Genomic DNA, 21,753 nt, shown 5'->3' on the forward strand with positions numbered 1-21,753 from the left:
GGCGGCAGGGATTCCCCCAAGGGGAAGTGCTTAGGGAAGTTTGCAAGTGCGTGTCTTAAAGTGGAGTGGAACGCAGCACATATGTGACGAGTTGGGTGTGAGAATAGGCTTGTTTGAGATGCGCCTTGCCTCGCCTGAAATAAAGGCGAGACTAGGCGGCTGCAGTGAGGGGAGGAGTGAAAAAAGTTCAAGCCGGACAGTTCTCTCTTCTCGTAGTGGATCACACACCTGCGAGATGAGTTGCGGATATCGCGGGATTCACACTCGTGCGCTCTGTTGGTGATAAACTGGATGTCATTTAAGTTCTGTTGCTTTTATATGAAAATAAATATTATGAACAAAACACCCAAAGTTTTTGTTATTTATTTCCATTCGAAAGACCTGTTTATCAAGCATTTTTACTTTAATTACATACATGTTTTTATATATTTTTATTAATATGACAACAATCACATAACCAACAGAGAGATCGCACTCTCTGAGAGTTTGAGAATATCCACACATAATTTATACACATAAAAACATGATATCCGAGTTTTAAAATCAAATATTTTAAAAAGCAACCTTACATCACGGTTGTTTAAACCAACAAGCATTAAGCTGTGTCGTCAGCAAGTCGTTTCCCATCGTGCTTTTGCTCCGCGCAGTCGATGGAGAGCAACTGCGCTCGACTGCAGAATCCGACACATCCGCCTCGCCATCGTGAGAGATTTTTGACATACGTCGGCATGACATCAGAGCAAGGCGGACCGCCCTCGGACACATTTCTAACCGGCATGCATCTCGCGCTGATCACCGGTGATCGGTTCTGCGCAGATTTTGCTCATCTCAAACAAGCCTAATGTGTAGATGTGGAAGTTGTTAAACGTCGTAGTACTAATGTTGTCCACCAGAGGGAGCCACGGGCTTGTAGATTAAAATCATTGTAATTGGTTCGAAAGAATGATTTGTAGTATTAATAAAATTGGATGGATCAGTGATCTCCAAAATATATAAATACATTGAAAATATTGCAATGACTGAATCATGTATTGTTGTCCACATTTGTTAGTCTACTTTAAAAAAATCTGCTCATATGAAGCATTTGTACTCTTAAGTCTAACTGAAGAATGATTTCCCTCCTCTGTTTTTTATAAAATCAAGGTTTAGAAACTGAAGCAAGCATTGGTGAGGCTAACAGCCTCTGGGGAGCTTGGAACAACTAAAAACTGATAAAGGTGACAAGCAAAAGGTAAGAGCAAATGCACCCCCCCCCCCCACACACACACACATACACACACACACACAACCTTTTACCTTTAGATGCTGTCAATATTATGTTGTATTTTTCAGCTTCTCCAAATGTACAAATATGTGCATATCTGAAAATGTTAAATAATAATGGAATCAGATTGTATATTCATATTTGGCATTTGTTCTAATTCGAAATGTTTTACCAAAAAGAAATGTCTTTTCCATTTAACTATGTGTTATGGTACTGTATTTTTCAGCTAGGTGCTGTGCAACTCTTTGACAGGATTCATCTTGAAGGCAAACACCAAAAACTAAGAACTGTAGATTTCCTTAAGTCAATTGCACAATCACAGTCCCAAGAGACAGATGAGGAGCTGGCTTCAGTTTTTCTACAAAAAATAATGATGCTGGACTACAGAGCAAGATGCCTCCAGAGTAAAGAAAATTATGGACAACATAACGCACAACAAAGGAACAATGACTCTGAAGATGTTGGTGATGTCTTTGATAATATCTTTGGAGAAAATGCTATACCTTCTGATGAAACAAACAAATTAGATGCTATCCACTTAATGGATGTTCAGATGGCCATCTTTCATTGTGCTGACAGTTTCCTAAAGCAGCTCATGGTGACTAAACTTTCACAGTGTCAGTATGCTCTACCTCTGCTTGTACCAAATCCATTCACACAGCATATTGAGTTCCCACTCTGGACATTTCGACAAATCAACAAGAGCTGGAAGACAACTGATGATAACGGTAAAATCTCTAGCAAATTCCAGCCGGTCTACAAGGCAGAAACTCCAATGGTGGCTTTCTTCAGGTTTGGCCCTGTGACCTCATCCAAGTCTCAACTGATGAACAGCCTGATAAATGAGAAACACAACACATTCTTCCACAGGAACTGCCCAGGCAGCAGCAGAACCAGAGTGCTGATGGATGGACTGGTGGAGATCGCCTGGTACTGTCCCTCTGGAGAGAAAACGGATAGATTTCCTCAGTGTGTTGCCTTCTGTAACCTCCATGGTGATGCAGGTGCCAATGAGAAGCAGCTGGATATCCTGACTGAAATGGCCTCTGTAAATGTTGCTATTTTACCACAACTCGGCAAGAATGATAAAAGCATGACCAAGATCCAAAACTTCTACAAGGACTCAAAGCCACTCATCTGCCTCCTTACTGATAATGATTCAGCTCTCACAGAAATGCGAGAAGGGAAATACAAAATTGGTTTGAAAGACAGAAATCAGTCAGTTGTATTTGAAGAAATCAGAAGAGCTATAAATAATGGGCTCTTGTCTTTTAAATCATCTCCCATCTTCAAGCTTGCAGACGTGGTCAAGCACTCTGGCATCAGAGTAGATGAGGACAATGATGAAGACCTCAGGAGAGGAAAAGAGGCAGCAGAGCATATGATGAGTTTACTGCAGGATAAAGATCTGACTGTAATCAAAGAATCATTTCTGCCATTGCAGGGAAAACTGTGGCATCAGTGGTGCAAGAAGAATAAAGAACTTCATCGACCTACATTGGGAGAATTACATAAGGGGAGCAACATTGAAAATAACAAAAGTTTTAAGCGATCAGAAATGGTGAACAGCAACAAACGTCTGTCTTAAGTCAGTTTATCCAAATCTTCATCCAAAACCTGAAAACACCAGTAGGAAATGAGGTCTCGTATTTTCTTAAATGGCTAGGCATCCTGCTAGATGACTACACAGCTGAAAGTCTTTCAGCCCTTCTTCATCAGTATGATGAAAAATGGTCAACAGTCCTAAATCTTAAAAAGAAACATAACAAATCACAGCAACTGGCAGCTGCGCAAGTAGAACTTGAGAGAGTATCAGAGAAACTACAAGCTGCAACCTTTGGCTTGGAGCACATACTGAGAGAGATCGGTCAGATATATGAATCATGTTCATCTGTGAAGAGGAACAAGAAAGATCTGGCGTTTGACTTCTCTTCTCTCCCGAGTCTTGCAGCAGAGATGATGATATCTGGATTTCCACTGGAGCTGATGGATGGCGATGCTGCCCATGTTCCTCTGATCTGGGTTACTGCTGTTCTTGATGCACTCATCCAGAAACTGGGAAACAAGAGAGTCTATGTGTTGTCAATTTTAGGGATTCAGAGTTCTGGGAAATCCACCATGCTGAATGCCATGTTTGGACTGCAGTTTGCCGTCAGTGCAGGCAGGTGCACCAGAGGAGCTTTCATGCAGTTGGTCAAAGTGTCAGAAGAGATGAAAACAGAGCTGAAGTTCGACTATATTCTGGTTGTTGATACTGAGGGACTTCGTGCCCTAGAACTGGCTGGAAGGTCAACAGGAAATCATGACAATGAAATGGCCACATTTGTTGTTGGTCTCGGAAATATGACACTGATCAACATCTTTGGAGAAAACACAGCTGAGATGCAGGACATTCTTCAGATTGTTGTTCAGGCGTTCATGAGGATGAAGAAGATCAGACTGAATCCAAGCTGCATGTTTGTGCATCAGAATGTTTCAGATGTCTCAGCCGGAAAGAAAAACATGGAGGGAAGGAGACGACTGCAGGAGAAACTGGATGAGATGACAAAACTCGCTGCTAAAGAAGAAGACTGTGATACAGAGTTTTTCAGTGATGTCATTACATTTGACGTTCAGAATGATGTGAAATATTTTGCACAGCTGTGGGAAGGCAGTCCACCCATGGCACCACCAAACCCAGACTATAGCAGAAATATTCAGGAGTTGAAGGACACCATTCTCTCAAAAGCTTCTACATCTAACGGCATTACGCTGTCTCAGTTCAAAATGCGTATTGATGATCTGTGGACTGCACTGCTAAATGAAAGCTTTGTGTTCAGCTTCAAAAACACACTTGAGATCGCGACATACAGAAAACTGGAAACTAGATACAGTGACTGGACATGGAGCCTCAGAAGTGCCATGTTGAGCATTGAAGACAAATTCTACAACAGAATTGCCAATGGAAACGCTAAGGTTCAGGATAATGACTTGTTGGCTGACATGAGGAAGACAAAAGAGCAGGTGGAAAAATCAATGATGTCTTACTTTGAGGAGGACAAAGACAAAGAAATTCTGTGTCAGTGGCGAGGAAGATTTGAAACCAGAATCAAAGATCTTCATGATGACCTTGTTAAGGGAACAAAAAGAAAGTTAGATGAAGCGATTGAGCAGAAAAAAGCCAGGGAGAATCTGGATCAAAGAAGGACAGAGTATGAAAACCAGCTTTTCAGCCGGAGCAAAGAACTAGCTTTAAGCCTGAGAAATACAGGAACAGATGAAAATATGCTGAGCATGGAGTTTGACACAATGTGGAGCAAATGGGTCACTGAAATGACCAAAGGTACTCCTCCACTGGAAGACCTGAACTTCTGGGATGATGTGACTCGGATCTTATCTGAAGATCAGGAATTGAATTTTGTAAGTGAGCGGTTACATCAGAAAGACTATGAATCGATAGACTGCCGGAGTGATTATTGTGACTACATGAGACTAAAGAAGCATCTAAAGCATTCTGATGAAACTGAATCTTCAGAGGAAGCTGGCGAGGACTCTAAGAAAAGTGGAATACTTAAGCGGCTTGGTCAAACAATCATGTTAGGTATAGATTACATTAGAGGGACTCAAAAGCCACCTGAGAACATGGACCTAAATGCTGAATGTCAATACTCAATAAGGCATCTGACTCAAAAAATTATTCAGGACTCTGAGATGATAATGAAGAAGTCACCAGTTGGAAGACGAGGCTACAGTGATAGTTACATTCAGGAAATAAAAGACTGTGTTCAAAAGTCAGTAAAGCAACATGAATCCAAGAGCCAAAAATACACATTGAAAAAAGAGTTTAGCATAGATCTCAGTCTTCATGTTTGTGACACTGCAATACAAAAGTTTACTGAACTCCACAAAGAGTTCAGAGAAGCAAATGACCCAAGAATTTATCTCGAGAAGCAGAAAGCTCAATATTGGAGCATCTTCGAGAACTACTACAGAGGAGCAACTACAACAACCATACTGAGTGAATTCATCTGCAGCAAACTCGAGCCATCTGTCTTACAAGCAGTTTACAATACAACTGCTGTTGATTTGGCAGCACAGATGAGGTCTGACATTCACTCATTACGTGAAAACCGCCCAAACCTGGAGAAACACATTCTAAAATCCCTTGCAGAAAAGGAGGACTTTGAGAATTATGTAAAATACATTCATAATCCCAGAGAACACTTTAAACGATTCATAAAAAATGAAGTGTACAGATACTACACCAAACAAAACAAAAAGATTCTAAACATTTTCAAAGGAAATCTGACACAAAAAGAGCAGATTGTAAGTAATGCAATCAAAGCAGCTACAATGGAGGTCAAGAGTCGGAGCGGAGACGGCAACATGTGGTTCAGATGCTTTACCAGAACCCTGACAGATGAGCTGAAACTCACAGAGAACTCATGTGGTGATCTCAGCGAAATTAAAGACTTGGATTTTCTTGAGAAGCTTTTAAGTGACAGTCTAAAGGAAAGGATGACAAAGCTGAAGGACAGCTTTAAGAGCATCAATGACCTAAAAATGGAGAAGTGCAGGAAGACACCAGATGAGCATTTGATTGACCACTTCTGTCAGTGCTGTTGGGTTCAGTGTCCTTTCTGTAAAGCCATCTGCACCAACACAATGGAAGACCACCCTGGAGATCACAGCGTTCATTTCCACCGGAATAATGGATTGAATGGGTGGTTTTACAGAGGAACAACAAACTTGAGTATTAAAATCTGTACCACAGCAGTGGCGAGTGATGGATCTTTTTATCCAAATTCCTCCGATTATTTAGTCCCCTGGAAACAATACAGAAAAGGAGGTTCTAAATATGCTAACTGGAGCATCACCCCTGACCACTCGGAGCTGCCGTACTGGAAATGGTTTGTGTGCAGATTCCAGAAAGATCTGGAAAAGTACTACAGTAAAACATTCCAGGGACATGGTCAGATTCCAGATGAATGGAGAAAGTACACAAAAAAAGATGCTCTAGAAAGTTTGGATAAATACTTGTGATGGTATTACAAATGCCACTCTTTTAGATCTCTGTTTACAGATGATATTCTGATATCCTGGTTTCACACAATACTGTTTCTGAACGGATAGATTACATTGTACTTTTGTAGTAGTTTTTTTTTTCTGACAAACTTTATATATTGCTATGTTTTGTTGTGACGTAACTCTTATGTTCTTTTTATTATTTTAGACATGGATCAATACTTATCAAAGTGGAGAGACAAACGTGCGGCTGTTAAAGCCAGTGGGAAATGATTAATGATTTATTCTGTCAAAAAATATTCTCAGCTTGTATTTTCTTTTTTTTAATCGCTCCATGAGGGAAATTGGTGTATGTGATAATGCAATATAATGCTGAAGTTTAATAGATATGTTTAGGCTGTGCTGGACAATTTAAATTATTGTTGTGCTTGATTTCATATTGGACATTGTTTTGCAGGTTGTTTGTATCTTAAAATCTCAACCATTTCACTTATACGAGATGAAAAAGCACTATGATTTCTTAATCAATAATCACATTAATCTTTAGAAAGCTTGTATACCTGCAGAGGGAAACTATGAGCCACCCATGGTCATCACAGACATGTACTGGAGTTCTACACTTTTTTTTTTTTAATTGTGTGATTATGTCAATTCTGAATAAAGCTGAGTGAATGAAATTAAGTTTATTTATTTATTTATTTTTTGTTTGCTTGTGCTTAACTTACATAAGTTGTATTCTTCTATGTAACCAGTGGTATGTGATGATTCTAAGAGTAAGTAAAAACTTTATAATGTGAATGCATTTATGTGCATGTTAGCTTTAATAACGACAGCATACAAGTAAACAGATCAAGATAAACATGTTTATTGGAACATACACATTTTAACATTTAAACTGCAAATATTTTTTTAAATGCATGAAACATTTAGGTTTAAAACATACTTATCCACATTTGAATATCAACAGCAAATGTCTGCTCTGTATGTGCATTCTGCATATGATTAACTCTTAAAGCAGTCATATGGCTACATTCATTATTTTCTAATAGCATATTAATTTCAAACCAGAAAAAAGGTAAGAACATGGAGGGCTAAGTTTATTCATGATTTGTGCACTGTATGTTTACTGACCCCTTATATCCTCAAAGCATATTAAAAAGTTTTTGTGGCAAACTTAAAAATATGGCACTTTTAAAAAGGTAGGATCATAGTCTAATTTGGTAGAAAGCCTTTCAAAAATGTATTTTTCACAGATCTGGACACAGGTTCCTTACAACAGACTGAAGTCAGGTTTTTTTTCAGTTTCAAGAAGTTCAAAGGTTTTGAAGTTTTCTTAAAGGAAGTGAAAGGGGTCTTTATATTGGAGAAACATTCTAAAGGTTGGGATTACAATTAATGGTTCTGACTTTGTAAAAACGTAATTAAGACAAAGTAATAACACAGTATAATTAACATATAATAATAACAAAACTATAAAATAATAATAATGGATTTGATCATTTGTACCAATTTATCTCATGAGAATACTAAGGGACCAAAAGGACTTAAAGAATGGGCAAGACAGACGTGGATAAACAGATGGACAGGGAGGTGTCGTGGAGTTGAAGAGCGTTATAAAGAAGTTTTTGCATTTCTTATCTAATACATGAACACCACTGAGTGCAAATGTAGGGATATACTTGTTATAGTACACCCATCTTAAATGTGCTTTATTCAAAGTTTTTAAACTAACATGAATACTTTTAATCAACGTATAAAAATATTTTACTGAGATTGTAGCATCTTTCAAAGATCAACAATTATTTAGGTAAATTTATTCGTGAGGAAATGTAGGCCTACTCTACTGCGGCCCCTAGTGACATTTCGACAGCCACAACAAACCACAAACACCAGAACGTCTTCCGCCGTCATCCGGAAGTGACGCATTCACTGATTGTCAACATGCAAGATGGCGACTCATCACAGACAGAACGCTGCTGGACGGAGGAAAGTCCAGGTGATCATTTACACAGGATTTTACGGAACTTTAAAACAATGTATTAGTGAATTTGTAATATGTTTACGTGTTTCATGAAAGTGTCGGCTAATGTAGTGTTGCTAATATTTGCAAACCGGCACGTTTCCACCCTTTCAAAAAGTACTGTGGTGTTACCATGGTACATGATGATATCTAACGCAATAGCGTTCAGTCATTTATACGGTCGGTCCAAATATGATTACATTTTTTAGTACATCTTTCGGCTCAGAAATTAGATTCATCAACGTTAGATAAGGGTTAACACTTTATTTTGAGGTGTCATTGTTGCAGTGTAATAATTATATAATCAAGTACTAAGTAATATTAATTAACGACATGCACTTACTATAGGGTTAGTGGTTAGTTGCATGTAATTACTCATAATTTACTGTTATTACTATTGTAAGTAGTAAGTACCTGTAACAGTGACACTGTAAAATAAAGTGTTACACATTTTTGTATACCGTTATTTTCTAGCCTCAAAATCAAATAATCACTTAATGACAGATTTACAAGATTTACTAAGACTGTCTTTGTAATACTTTTTCTAGAAATGTATTACATACGTGTTCTCTAATTGTCTAATAAACTAATGTTTTTAATAATGATGAGTTTACAGGTTTCCTATGTGATAAGAGATGAGGTGGAGAAGCACAATCGTAACGGTGTGAATGCTCTTCAGCTGGATCCTGCTCTCAACAGACTCTTCACGGCCGGCAGAGATTCCATCGTCAGGATATGGAGCGTCAATCAACACAAAGTACTTCCAGCATGCTCATGATTTTGCTATTACGTGACCAGATTTTTCATTTTCCCTGTCAAAAAAATCATGATTTATTCCTGTTCTGTCTCTTTATGTTTAAATGTTTCGGATATTTCCAGCTTTATGTGCCATTGTAGTACTGACAGCCGTTTACTATTACAGCAGGATCCTTACATCGCTTCGATGGAGCATCACACTGACTGGGTGAATGACATCATCCTCTGTTGTAATGGAAAAACGTGTACGTCTAAGCACTTTTTACAGTAAACTTCATGCTCAGATCTCATTAAATATATTCTAAGCATTAGATAGTTTCAGTGGATTGTTCTGTGTTGTAGTGATATCAGCCTCCTCGGACACCACTGTGAAAGTCTGGAATGCACATAAGGGTTTCTGCATGTCCACGTTACGGACACATAAGGTATGTTTCATATTGTGTCAATTGTTTATTATGCTTTTTTTACATTTTCAAATTTCAAATGTGTGTACTTTTGCTGTAATGAGCATGAAAAAGATCAGCAAAGTTACAGTCATTCCAAAAGAGATTATTCTCTATGTCAGTGTGCAGTTTCTGAACTCCCTGAAACACCTCGATTTGTAGTCTTGAGCTTTGTTCTGGGAACGAACACGTCACAATATTCCTCATTTAAATGATTCCCACCCAAGGGAAACCCAAAGTGACATAAAATGCAATTAATCGACTGGCCGTTAGAGACTGGCTCCAAAAGGGTGTCAAATCTTTACCTCCCCCATGTTAAAATGCCCAACTTAACTAAAATATGTTTACTGCCTGGTACAAAAAGTGGTTATGGTCTATACAGCTAAGTTTGCTCTTTATGACAACTGTGAGGGGGTGATTATAATTATATATATTTTTTGTATATATAACTCATTCGTTTAAATTGTTAAGCCTTAAAGTTCAGCATAATTAAGGGGCTTGACCACTTGAGTGACAGGTGTGTTGCCACTATGGTCGAGCTAGATGGGTGTGGCTTCAGCAAACAGGCTCCAGCTCCTGTTTCAGCTCCACCCACAGCCCACCTCTTTGCCCATTTTCAGTTGTCCAGGATTGATGTGCTGCCAAGATGGTGACAGCCGACTCCGCCCGTTTTAGGCATCCAAATTTTTTTGATTTGATTTTGATTTGATGAATTTATTTCACACACTTTATCATTTTAGAGACAAAATTTACAATAATTACTGCTCTTCAGAATGCTCTTCAGAAACCTACGGGTGATGTCACGGTCACTACGTTCATATTTTTTTTACAGTCTATTGTTAAAACTCACGGTTATGGTAAGGGGCGCGACATTTCCGAAAACACACTCGAAGCACTTGACCAATCACAACACACTGGTCCAGCTGACCAATCAGTGTGCATTGTGCTTTTTGGAAGGAGGGGCTTCATTGAGACCGCAACTAAACAGAGCATTACTTACTGGGAAGAGTAAAATATTTGAAACACATTTGAACATTCAAGCATGAAAACCTATTCTAGTTGACAACAAAAACACAACTTTGTAAAAGGGCATAATATGGCCTTTTCAATTATGCAGATGGTAGTCAGACATTTGATTGTTGGCATAAACTCTGGTCCAATTTGGAGCTTTCAGAATTTGCCTAGAAATCAGCTAATTTATACACATTTTGTGTGCAAAATTGAGACTTATGACTATGTTGATGGTGACGCTAGTTGTGATTCTCATTTCAGGACTATGTCAAAGCTTTAGCATATGCGAAAGACAAGGAGCTGGTGGCATCAGCCGGACTGGACAGGCAGATCTTCCTGTGGGATGTGAACACGCTGACAGCTCTGACTGCCTCTAATAATACAGTCACCAGTGAGAAAACTCGCTTTATCATAACTTTGATGCCATCTTTCTTCTTCACTGAGTAGGAATCAAGCACATGAATGTGAAAACCCTTTTGCGTCATATTTTCTGTGACAGCTTCCTCACTGAGTGGAAACAAGGACTCTATCTACAGTCTGGCCATGAATCAGGCAGGAACCGTGATCATCTCAGGATCTACAGAAAAGGTTAGTCTTACAATGTTTTACTTTCACATTTGAAGGAAGGAATATTGGCATTCATGTGACTGCAGGTGGGCTCAGTTAAAAAAGGTTTTACTTACAGAACGTGTTTTGTCACATTTTTGGTAACGGCAGGTCTTGAGGCTCTGGGATCCACGAACATGTGCCAAGCTAATGAAGCTAAAAGGCCACAGTGACAATGTCAAAACATTATTACTAAACCGAGACGGCACGCAGGTACGACTTTGACTTTGTATGACATTGCATGCATTTCATGGCAAATAAAAAAAAAAACTACTTGGATGCATTCCAAAAAATATTTTATAAGTTTAATATCTTATATAGTTTATATATATTTTTCAGACAAACTAAACACAACCATCAACTGACTTTGATAATGTTAAGAGCCTTGTGTTTCTCTGTCTAGTGTCTCTCCGGTAGCTCAGATGGTACGATCCGCTTGTGGTCCCTCGGTCAGCAGCGATGTATCGCTACATACCGTGTCCACGATGAGGGTGTGTGGGCCCTGCAGGTGAACGAGGCCTTCACGCACATTTACTCCGGTGGACGTGACCGAAAGATCTACTGCACAGACCTGCGAAACCCTGATATACGTGTGCTCATATGTGAAGAGAAAGCTCCTGTCCTAAAGGTGAGAGTGATCTCCAAATGCATAGTGCTTGAAAATAAAGAAATGAAGTCATCCTCGAATGCTATTCATGAATCCTTCAAGAAAGCTGCTTATACAATTGATCTGATGCTGTTTGCAGATGGAATTGGACAAATCAGCTGACCCTCCTCAAGCCATTTGGGTGTCCACAACTAAATCATTTGTGAACAAATGGGTGAGTTACATAAACACAATTCGTTCAATTAAGTTTTCTCATTAAACACCTATCCTAACCCTAACCAGACAGTGAATCCCTGACAATATTCAAGAATCAACTGAAACGCAATGTCTTGCATGAGCCCTTATTTGCATCCTGCCAATTTAGAAACAAAAAACTTCTATGCTTTCACTATTTTTTTTACATCCCTCCTTTCCTTGACCTGGCTTGTACCTTTGGATGTTTGAACCTTTGTATTCCTGCACTTCTCATGTTATAGCCTAAAGATGAATATATATATACAATATAACATATAATCTAGGGCTGCAACGATTCATCGAGTAACTCGAGTTAATCGAATCAAAAAAATCCTCGAGGCAAAATCATCTGCCTCGACGCTTCGCTTAGTCCATTTAACTACACACAGATATTGCAGAAAGACATTTTTTGAGTAAGGACTCGGAGTATGAGCGGATTGCGGTTATATCCGCGGTTCAGGTGCATAAACATCCCAAACATTGCAGGTGGATGAGAGAAATCGTTAATATGTTGATTTTAATAAAGACGCGGAACTCTCATATCACGCTAAAACGCAATGAATGCGTGTCGTTCTTTAACTTTCGTTTTCATCTCATGGTGAGATCAAAGACCGCAATGCGAGAGAGAGAGAGAGCGGGCGGGCATCAGCACTGGTCATATCATTTAATATCGCTGTTTTTAAATGAAGACAACTGTGTGTTAAGCTTCAGGATGCGACGCTGAACATTTAAGTTTCATTTGCGGCAGTACACGCGTCAGCTGAGGAGATAAGAGCAACTCAAAACACATGAACGCGATGGAGTTTGCAGCTTTGCACATGGATCACCGTCATTGTGATGTGTGCGAAATCTTTAATGAGACTTTATATATCCTACTTGATAATATCTTCGAAATGCACCATTAGATGTTCTCAATACTAGGCGCAACAAATATCAGAACAAGCTGTAACGCGCGCGCGTGTGTGTGTGTGTGATGAGCAGCGCTCGTGCTTTCAGAGCTCAGAGCTGCGTGCTTTCATTGATTTGTGTAATTTAAATAATTATCACACTTTAATCATATTTATAGCTACTAACTTAAAACAAGCTGTGTTACAATGATGAATGATTAGCTCAAAAGATCAGCATGCGTGATGTACCTTAACTGAATTAAACATATCTCGCGTTCGATCACGTTCTAGCGGTTATTCCTCCATGTGATGTATAGGTTGTCGACCCTGGTTTATGTAGGCTAAATGTAATTTTGCCAAAATATTTTTTTTGTTTTGTTTAGCAACCTACTTCAGTGTAGCTAATATGTGACGATAGCATTGCGCTTAACACGGAGGATTTGAAGTTGTGAATACCGGGTGCTGGTGGATGGTTTGTTTCTAACAGCTGATTCGGTGACGATAGAGCTGATCCGCACATCTCTTGTTCCAAGTTAACCTGTCCAATATGTTTTGCTCCAGTAAAGGAGTAAATAAGACAGTAAATGCTTATGTCATGCCTGAGCTGAAGCTGATACATGAAAGTTAAGTTGCACAACATAAATACAATGTTTAGTTATTTATATTATTTATAGAATATTTATAGAATATTAGAATATTTATATTATATAGAATTTATAGAATATTTATATTATTTATATTGGCATTATTGTTATTTATATTACTACTATTTCGATTTATTGGTTGTAGGTTTAGTTTTAGATTGAACTATGTTTACCTTTTTAAAGTAATTTGAAATAGATTTTTATTTAATATAATATGGCAATTGTATGCATTAAAATTGTTTAGTTTCACAGTTATTAATGTATGCAATTTCAGCAATAAAACTTATTTTTTCTAAAAAGAAGACAAATTAGATGTTAATTTTAAGATACCCGTCTTATTGTCTCTTATTGCTCTTTAATAAAGAAAAAGTAATTATTATCCGATTAATCGATTAATCGATCGATTAAGTGGTAGATTAATCGATTACAAAAAGAATCGATAGCTGCAGCCCTAATATAATCCTTATATTTAAATAACACTTACCTATAGGGCTGCATTATTAATCAAATTTCTAATCGTGATTACAATTACGGATGCCACAATTACGTCATCATTTCAAAGGTACAATTACAAAAAAAGTCCACTTACATTACTTTGTGTGCTTAAAATGTTTTGTTTTCTACAGGTTAAGGTTTTTTTTCTCCCATTGTTTTGATTTTAGTTTTAGTATAATATTATAATACATTGCATATATATATATATATATATATAGTCTTAATGCTATTGAAAAAAGGTTTTCAGGAAGAATGTTTTCATCTTATTTTTATGTAAAAGATAGCAGGCAGTAATTTCAAACCAAACATTGGTATAAAGCAATTCAAAATTGTGATCATCGCAATTACAATTTCAAGGAAATAATCGTTAATTATGATTTTTATCATTATTGTTGAAATGTCTAATCTGCTCTTTTCCAATGTTAGTGAATGCGGCCTATTAATATTAAGCTGCAAAAAGGACAAAAAATTATCTTAAAAGTACCCATTATTATAATTATTATTCTAGTGAGTTGTGTGGAGTGTCACTGGTTGCATGAAAACAATGAAGTTCTTATATTATGAGCAGTGATGACTGAATTTTCATCGTTAATTTAAATATTCATGATATAATCAGAGTTTATGTGGGTCGTAAAAAGGTCTTTAAAAGTCTTCATTCACTTACACAAATTAAAGTGTTTGTTCACCCAGAAATGAATTACTCACCCTCATGTCAATCCAAACGTTGAACTAACCTGTTTGTATAGGTGTTTTTATTTTATTTTATTTAAGTGGATGTATTTTCAAACTGAAGTGTAGCTAATACAACTCCCTAGACATTTACAATTAGGTAACATATTGGCATATTTATTGAAGGGAACGTTATTGTTCCCTTCAATAAATTCTTTTCATTTTCTTTACTTGGTCTTTAATTTTTTTTTAAAAAGGTCTTAAGTCTTAAATTTACCTTCATATAACCTTCAGAAACCCTGAATAATTGGACATATGCTTATGTCTAAGCATATATCTGCTATATAATTTAAATGCGTTGATTTGCATCATTCTAGCAGCTCATGTGTTTTTGTCTTTCTTTCTTTGTGATCATCAGTCTCTAAAGGGCATGCATAACTTCAGAACATCTGGAGACTATGACAACGACTGCAGTGCCCCACTGACTCCACTGTGTACACAGCCGGAGCAGGTCATCAAAGGTAAAAGACCATCAGTGTACACTATAACAAGCATCTGACCTTAAAGGTGGATGTTAAGAGTGGTGTTGTGCAATGGCACAAAATTAAAAGACACCAAGCCCCAGTTTTTTCAGGCAAATTGTTTAAGGAACCTATAGCAAGTGTGCTGTCAGTTGCTTTGGATAAAAGCATCTCGTTTTTTTTGTTTTTGAACTGTTTGTATTCTATTGAACGGTTTAATTTAATTTCAGGTGGCACCAGCATCGTTCAGTGTCATATTCTCAATGACAAGAGGCATATACTCACTAAAGACAGCAATAACAGTGTGGCATTCTGGGATGTCCTCAAGGTAAGAGCAGATCATGAGAAACTTTTGTGACTTCTTTTGGCCAGCCGTTATGTAATCTTGCTCTGTGTTTTTGTAGGCATGCAAGGGGGAAGACCTGGGTAAAGTGGACTTTGATGAGGAGATTAAAAAGAGGTTCAAGATGGTCTATGTGCCGAACTGGTTTTCTGTAGATCTCAAAACAGGGGTAAGGATTAGAGGCAATTGCAATTTGCATTAGCATCATGTTTTTCAATGAAATTGTGGGTGAAGATGTATGTTAATGAGTGTTAAATATGTTCTCTGTGTTTTTCAGATGCTGACTATCACACTGGATGAAAGCGATTCCTTTGCGGCATGGGTGGCAGCTAAAGATGCTGGTTTTACAAGCCCCGATGGCTCTGACCCTAAGTGTAAAGTTGTCTTCTTAGAGCCTAGTGTTGAAAATTCTGAATGCATATGCTGCTAAAATGTCCTTCTTGAAGAAAAACATAAAATAGTGGCTAAACTATGGAAGCTTGTTTCTGTCATGGAGTAAAAAAATAAATAAAAAGGTAATTGTGACTTCTTTCCTCACAAGTTTATATCTAGTAATTCTGACCCTGTTTCTCAGACTTTACAACTTGAAATTGTGATTTTTTTTATTTTTCATTCTGAGGCGGAAACAAGCTTACATTTGCTGACAATGCATTTGTGAGTAACTTACTTAATTTAGAAATAAATAAAGGTGTGTAGGCACCTATTGTAATCGTTAGTGCTCTCTCTCTTGAGTATATGGCTGCCCATAGAACCGCTTACTCAAACATTATACAATTTGGTACATAGATAAAGAACAGACTGAACTGTTCCCATGGCAAATTTGTCTCGAAATCAAAACCCTCTAGTGCCACCAACTGTCCAAATTTCACATTGTTTTGCATGTTTATGCTTATATATTTTGAACCGTAAGAGCAAGAAAAAAATATATTATTGAAAAAAATTTCCTCTGACTCTATGGCTCAAGACAATTCTTGCTGTGCTATTTCAAAACCTTTTTATTTATTTTTTACTACAGTACCAGATCATCTTCAGACCATGCCGACAAAAAATTATGGAATTCAAGTCGATTAGTCAAAATGTTCTCGACTAATGCAAACGAATTTGACGAAGAGCACGGCAAAATGGATCTGAAGCTATATCTCTGCAAATCTTTAGCGTATTCTGACTAAGCTTGGTGCGTGCAATGTCAGCCATGACCTGAGGTTACCTGCGGAGTTACAGCAGGCTGAACCAATCAATGCCCAATTTTCAACCTTACAACTTTAACTCAACAGTGGGAATCATGTAACATAACAATTCTTTGTGTTTATTCACATGTTCCAGTGAATCTGGGTGGGCTGCTCCTGCAGGCCCTGCTGGAGTTCTGGCCCAGAACGCACATAAACCCAATCGAAGATGAGGAAAATGAGCTCAACCATGGTAGGTGTTTTTGTCATTTAAAAAAAAAATGTAAAAAAAGTGATGCATCTTTTAATAAAGACATTTACTGGTAAATATTTTCTAGGAGTACTTTTAGTACTACATTAAATATACATTGACTTTTATTTACCATCTTGGATAACACGTTTGTTGCAGTGCATGTATTTCCTTGTCCGCATCTGATAATCTGCAGCATGTGAATATGCATTTGGTTTCTGACTTGTTTCTCTGTAGTAAACGGTGAACAGGAGAGCCGAATTCAAAAGGGCAACGGCTACTTCCAGGTTCCCCCACACACTCCTGTCATCTTTGGTGAAGCAGGTGGAAGAACATTGTTTAGGTCAGAACGATGAAGACGTTAAACTCACTATTTTTCATCGATCTCGTCTTCGTTATAAGCCATATTTCCTTCCAATTCCAGGTTACTATGCCGTGATTCTGGAGGAGACACAGAGTCTATGTTACTGAATGAAACTGTACCTCAATGGGTTATTGATATCACTGTAGATGTGAGTGTTTAAATCGTCCCATTATGTGTCCATCATACAGATCATGTTTTTGATTGTATATTGATTGCTTTCTTTTCTGCTTCAGAAAAACATGCCAAAATTCAACAAGATCCCATTCTACCTTCAACCTCATTCGTCATCTGGAGCCAAAACACTCAAAAAGTATGTAGTGTCTATAAGTGACAAAATGAAACATTAATCATTAAAAATCATTATGCTTAGATAATCAAATTTTTTTCTAAATTAATATTTTAGACATATGTGACACTGGACCACAAAACCAGTAATAAGGGTACATTTTTTGAAATTGAGATTTATACATCATCTGAAAGCAAAATAAACAAGCTTTTTATTGATGTATGGTTTGTTAGGATAGGACAAATTACAACTGAGATACAACAATTTGAAAATCTGGAATCTGAGAGGATGTGAAAAAATCAAAATATTGAGCAAATCGCCTTTAAAGCAGCACTGGGTAACTTTTGCTCTCGGGGTCCCCCTACAGTTGGGAAAAGGTGTTCTTCTGGCGTCGTGTGTAAAATGTCTCAGGTACAGTCCCAGGTACAGTCAGTGGCATATGCTTCAGCATGTCATATGAATGAAATTTTATGTTTTATTTTTTTCAAATGCCAAATAATCGCGATGCTCACGTTTACAAGCCAGCGTCATTATAGTAGTCTATTGGTTACCGTTTTACAGAATCTATATGATACTTCAGTTCAATGTTTGAGTGGTAGGTAATCACCATAAACAAGCATGACAGCGTCGGTCGGGCACGCCTCCTTCAGCTCACGCCGACGAGCAAACGCTGGTCACATGTTGATCCTCGTCCTGCCTTTAATCCCATCACTTTTTCGTTTCCTCTTATTCCTTTCCTCCAACAAAACCTTTTCTTTCTTATTTGTCTGTGCTACTTCGGACATGACTATATTATACGAAGAACAAAGTTGGGCTCGCACGTCCGAATTTAAAGAAGTGTGGGTGTTGGTGGAAGTGACGTATATGCCGTTAAGCAGTCGAATTTTGTAGTTCTTTTTGTTCTCGGGTTACTACCCGAAACCCGAGGTTTAAAAGTACGATTAAAAACGATACAGATCCCATCAAGCTATGGCAGACGTGTCATTCAACCTATTGTAAGTCGATATATAATCACAAGAGTCTTGAAAATATATTATGAAGGTTGAAAAGTTACCTAGTGCTGCATTAAAGTTGTCCTAATAATGTCCTTAGCAATGCATATTACTACTACTAATAATATTTTTTATATATACATTTACAATATATCTTTATGCCCCATACAATGTAGTGTTAGCTGTTGCCACAAATAAATGCCTGCGACGTTTTGTGGTCCAGAGTCACATATCGTAAGATAAATGCATTTGAATTGCAATATTTTGGAGATTATTTATCATGGCCTGTTGTTTTCAGGGACCGTCTGTCTGCCAGTGACATGCTGCAGGTGCGGAAAGTGATGGAACACGTCTATGAGAAGATCATCAACCTTGACACGGAGTCACAGACCACAAGCTCTTCAGCCAATGACAAGCCGGGAGAGCAGGAGAAAGAGGAAGACGTGGCAGTGATGGCCGAAGAGAAGATTGAGCTCATGTGTTTAGATCAGGTTAGACGTGCTATCCTCTTATTTACTGCATCAAGAAAACACACTCATTACTCCAATGTACTCATTATTTGCTCTTCAACATTTGATTTTCCCTAAATGCTGAAACAAATTTCAATGAGATGAACGTTGTTTAGTTATGATGAGGTTGTTTTTTGCCAAGCAACTGGCGGTTGCTTTCACATTGTGAACTTTTATCAGCGCAGTCTAGTTTTTCTGACATCAATAATGTGTGAAACATTGATTAGTTCAAGTATAAAAGTTTCCGTATATGCTAAACAGTGTGAAAAATCAGTAAGATTAAAACTTAAATAAACAGAACAATTTGCACTTTCCAAGAACTACAACGAACGACTCGGTTGGGCTACAGCCCGTTTTTTCTGGGTTTTGTGAATTGCCAATGTCATTCAAATAATCCCCACCCATGGAATATACACACAAAAAAGGGGACGAGGCCTGGCTGAGTTACACTAGAGAAGACTGTTGTTGTCCAAAAACATTTAAAAACTCATTTGTTTGACCTTCCTAAGGCTGGAGAACTGGTTTAAGGTTTTTTTTTAAACACTCTTCCTGAACATAATAACCCCAATGTTTATCTGTGTGCTGAACATTTTACGGAGGACAAGCTTCCAGAAACTGAGAGTAATGTCCAGCTTATTATAGATGGAACAGTTACCACTCTTTCGGGACAGTCTGTTGTTTTCTAATCACAACTTGTAAGTGTCCCAATGCTTTTGGCAATATAGTGTATGTGGGAAAGTGTTCTTTGAACAGTCAAGCATGAAAGCATATTCTAGTACTCCCCAAAAAAAAAAAAGACTTTGTAAAAGGGCATAATAGGACCTCTTTAAAGAGGCAGGAGACAACAAAACTGCAGTGCGTGCTTATAACAAACAAAGCAATTTTGTGCGTTGGTGTGAATGCCAATATATTTTTTTTGTTCATTGTGTGAATGGACTCAAATGTTAAAAAGTGTGAAATGATTTTTTTAGTAGTCAGTTGTTAAAAAAATGCTTGCTGTTTGTTGTAGGTCCTGGATCCAAACATGGACCTCAGAACTGTAAAGCATTTTATCTGGAAGAGCGGTGGAGACTTGACCCTTCATTATAAACAGAAATCCACGTGAGCCCTTCAGTCCGCATCGCTTTGACTTCCAGAAGAAGCATCCCAGAATGCCCTGCTCTTCTCAGGTCTGATAGTCACCCAGGAGGAATGTTTTTTTTTCTTCTTTTCTTCCCATTCTCTTTGCACTGTCTGAAGTGACAGTCAGCAGAAAGACCTGACCGACAGTTGAAGGTTAAAGACTAAAGATCGACTGCAGATTGCTGCGACGTGCTGTAAACAGACTGTCATTTTTCTGCCTTTATTATTATTTTTGTATATTTATTACTGTTGTGTTTGGTGGCGTGTCTTGTCCAGCATGATGATGATGATGATGATGATGATGATGATGATGGTGGTGATGATGATGATGCACACAAGTACTTCCATTCTCAAACATTCCAGACACTTTTCAACTAGACCAGAACTGAAATCAGCTGCTCTTTGAAGCTCCGTTGTTCCAACTTTGCTTTTTCCACAAGTAAACAAACTTTTATTTTCTAGGTTTAATATGTTGCAATTTATTTGAAGATTTTTACTGAACTTTGAACTACATTTTGCAATCAGAAATCAAAACTGTCCAATGAGGATCTAGAAACTTTGTTTCCGCAACGCAATCAAAAAAAAAAAATCTGTTCCTGTTTTTAATGAAGGGAAATAACAGAATAGATGCAATGTATGCAGTTTTTGCATTGTCTTACCACAGATTCTGAGAAATATGGCCCTGCCCTTGTCAACCTATGTGACATTAGGACTGACTTTTCTTTTGAATAAAAGTTGAAACTGTTTTTTTCACTCTTGGTGTTTGAACATGATTCATAAATATTTGTAAATGTATATTTCACTTTTGAGAAAGGAATGCAGGATTTCATGTGTCATGTCTGGATCATATTTCTTATCTCAAAAGCAAAAGAATAAATGCTAACACTAGAATGAGGTTGCTTGTTATTAATGCATTGATATCATGAATTTTTACGAGCCGATATTAATGCATTCAACATGGAATAAAAATCAGCCTAGAGTAATGAATGCTGTGAACATATTGATCACTCTTCTTAATAAATCAGCTTTTATGGTAGTTAAACAGAAAAATATTTTGCATTAAGAATGAAGGCTTGTTTTGCTCCAGACAATTAAGCATATGCACCGATCATAATTGTGTAAAACAATGAGAATGAAAAAAAAAAACTTTTTACTGAATTTTTGAAAGCATATGTACTGTGAAAAGCACTATATAAAATAAATGAATTGAATTGAAGCGTGTCATTTTTATTACAGTAACAAATTGGGACGGACATAACTCATAATGCAAAAAAAAAGTAAGCTTAAAAAAGTAAAAGTTCAATATTTTAATTTATACATTTAAAAAAGGAATTAATGTGTAGTCAGCTGCGGAAATAAATTCCATAAAGCAGGCACCATTTATTAACTGAACAATAAACACACATGAAGACAAATGTAAACAATGCATTAGAAACAACACTCAACAGGCCTCTGAGCAGTATGCCTTTCACACAATATGTGCATTATATAGTAATGCTTCCTTAATAAAGCCCATAATCTGCTCCATTCAGTGTGTGCTCACCTCATGTCTGATCTCAT

At 37.5% G+C, this 21,753-nt stretch overlaps 1 protein-coding gene and 1 pseudogene across 1 annotated transcript; both read left to right on the forward strand.

Annotated features, from left to right (window-relative positions):
* The first annotated feature begins 1,545 nt into the window (after positions 1 to 1,545).
* LOC137089212 (interferon-induced very large GTPase 1-like) lies at positions 1,546 to 6,930 on the forward strand (annotated as a pseudogene).
* A 1,193-nt stretch (positions 6,931 to 8,123) lies between these two features.
* Positions 8,124 to 21,409, forward strand: wdr48b (WD repeat domain 48b). Its single transcript, XM_067452733.1, has 19 exons — positions 8,124 to 8,264; positions 8,905 to 9,045; positions 9,211 to 9,289; positions 9,387 to 9,469; positions 10,760 to 10,889; positions 10,998 to 11,086; positions 11,216 to 11,317; positions 11,508 to 11,732; positions 11,851 to 11,925; positions 15,059 to 15,161; positions 15,392 to 15,489; positions 15,566 to 15,673; positions 15,782 to 15,878; positions 16,828 to 16,923; positions 17,158 to 17,263; positions 17,345 to 17,432; positions 17,518 to 17,594; positions 18,861 to 19,053; positions 20,081 to 21,409. The coding sequence occupies exons 1-19, from the start codon at positions 8,217 to 8,219 to the stop codon at positions 20,174 to 20,176; spliced, it is 2,034 nt and encodes a 677-aa protein (XP_067308834.1). The 5' UTR covers positions 8,124 to 8,216; the 3' UTR covers positions 20,177 to 21,409.
* Positions 21,410 to 21,753: the final 344 nt, after the last annotated feature.

This window comes from Pseudorasbora parva, chromosome 9 (genome assembly GCF_024679245.1).
Source record: "Pseudorasbora parva isolate DD20220531a chromosome 9, ASM2467924v1, whole genome shotgun sequence".
NCBI lineage: Eukaryota > Metazoa > Chordata > Actinopteri > Cypriniformes > Gobionidae > Pseudorasbora > Pseudorasbora parva.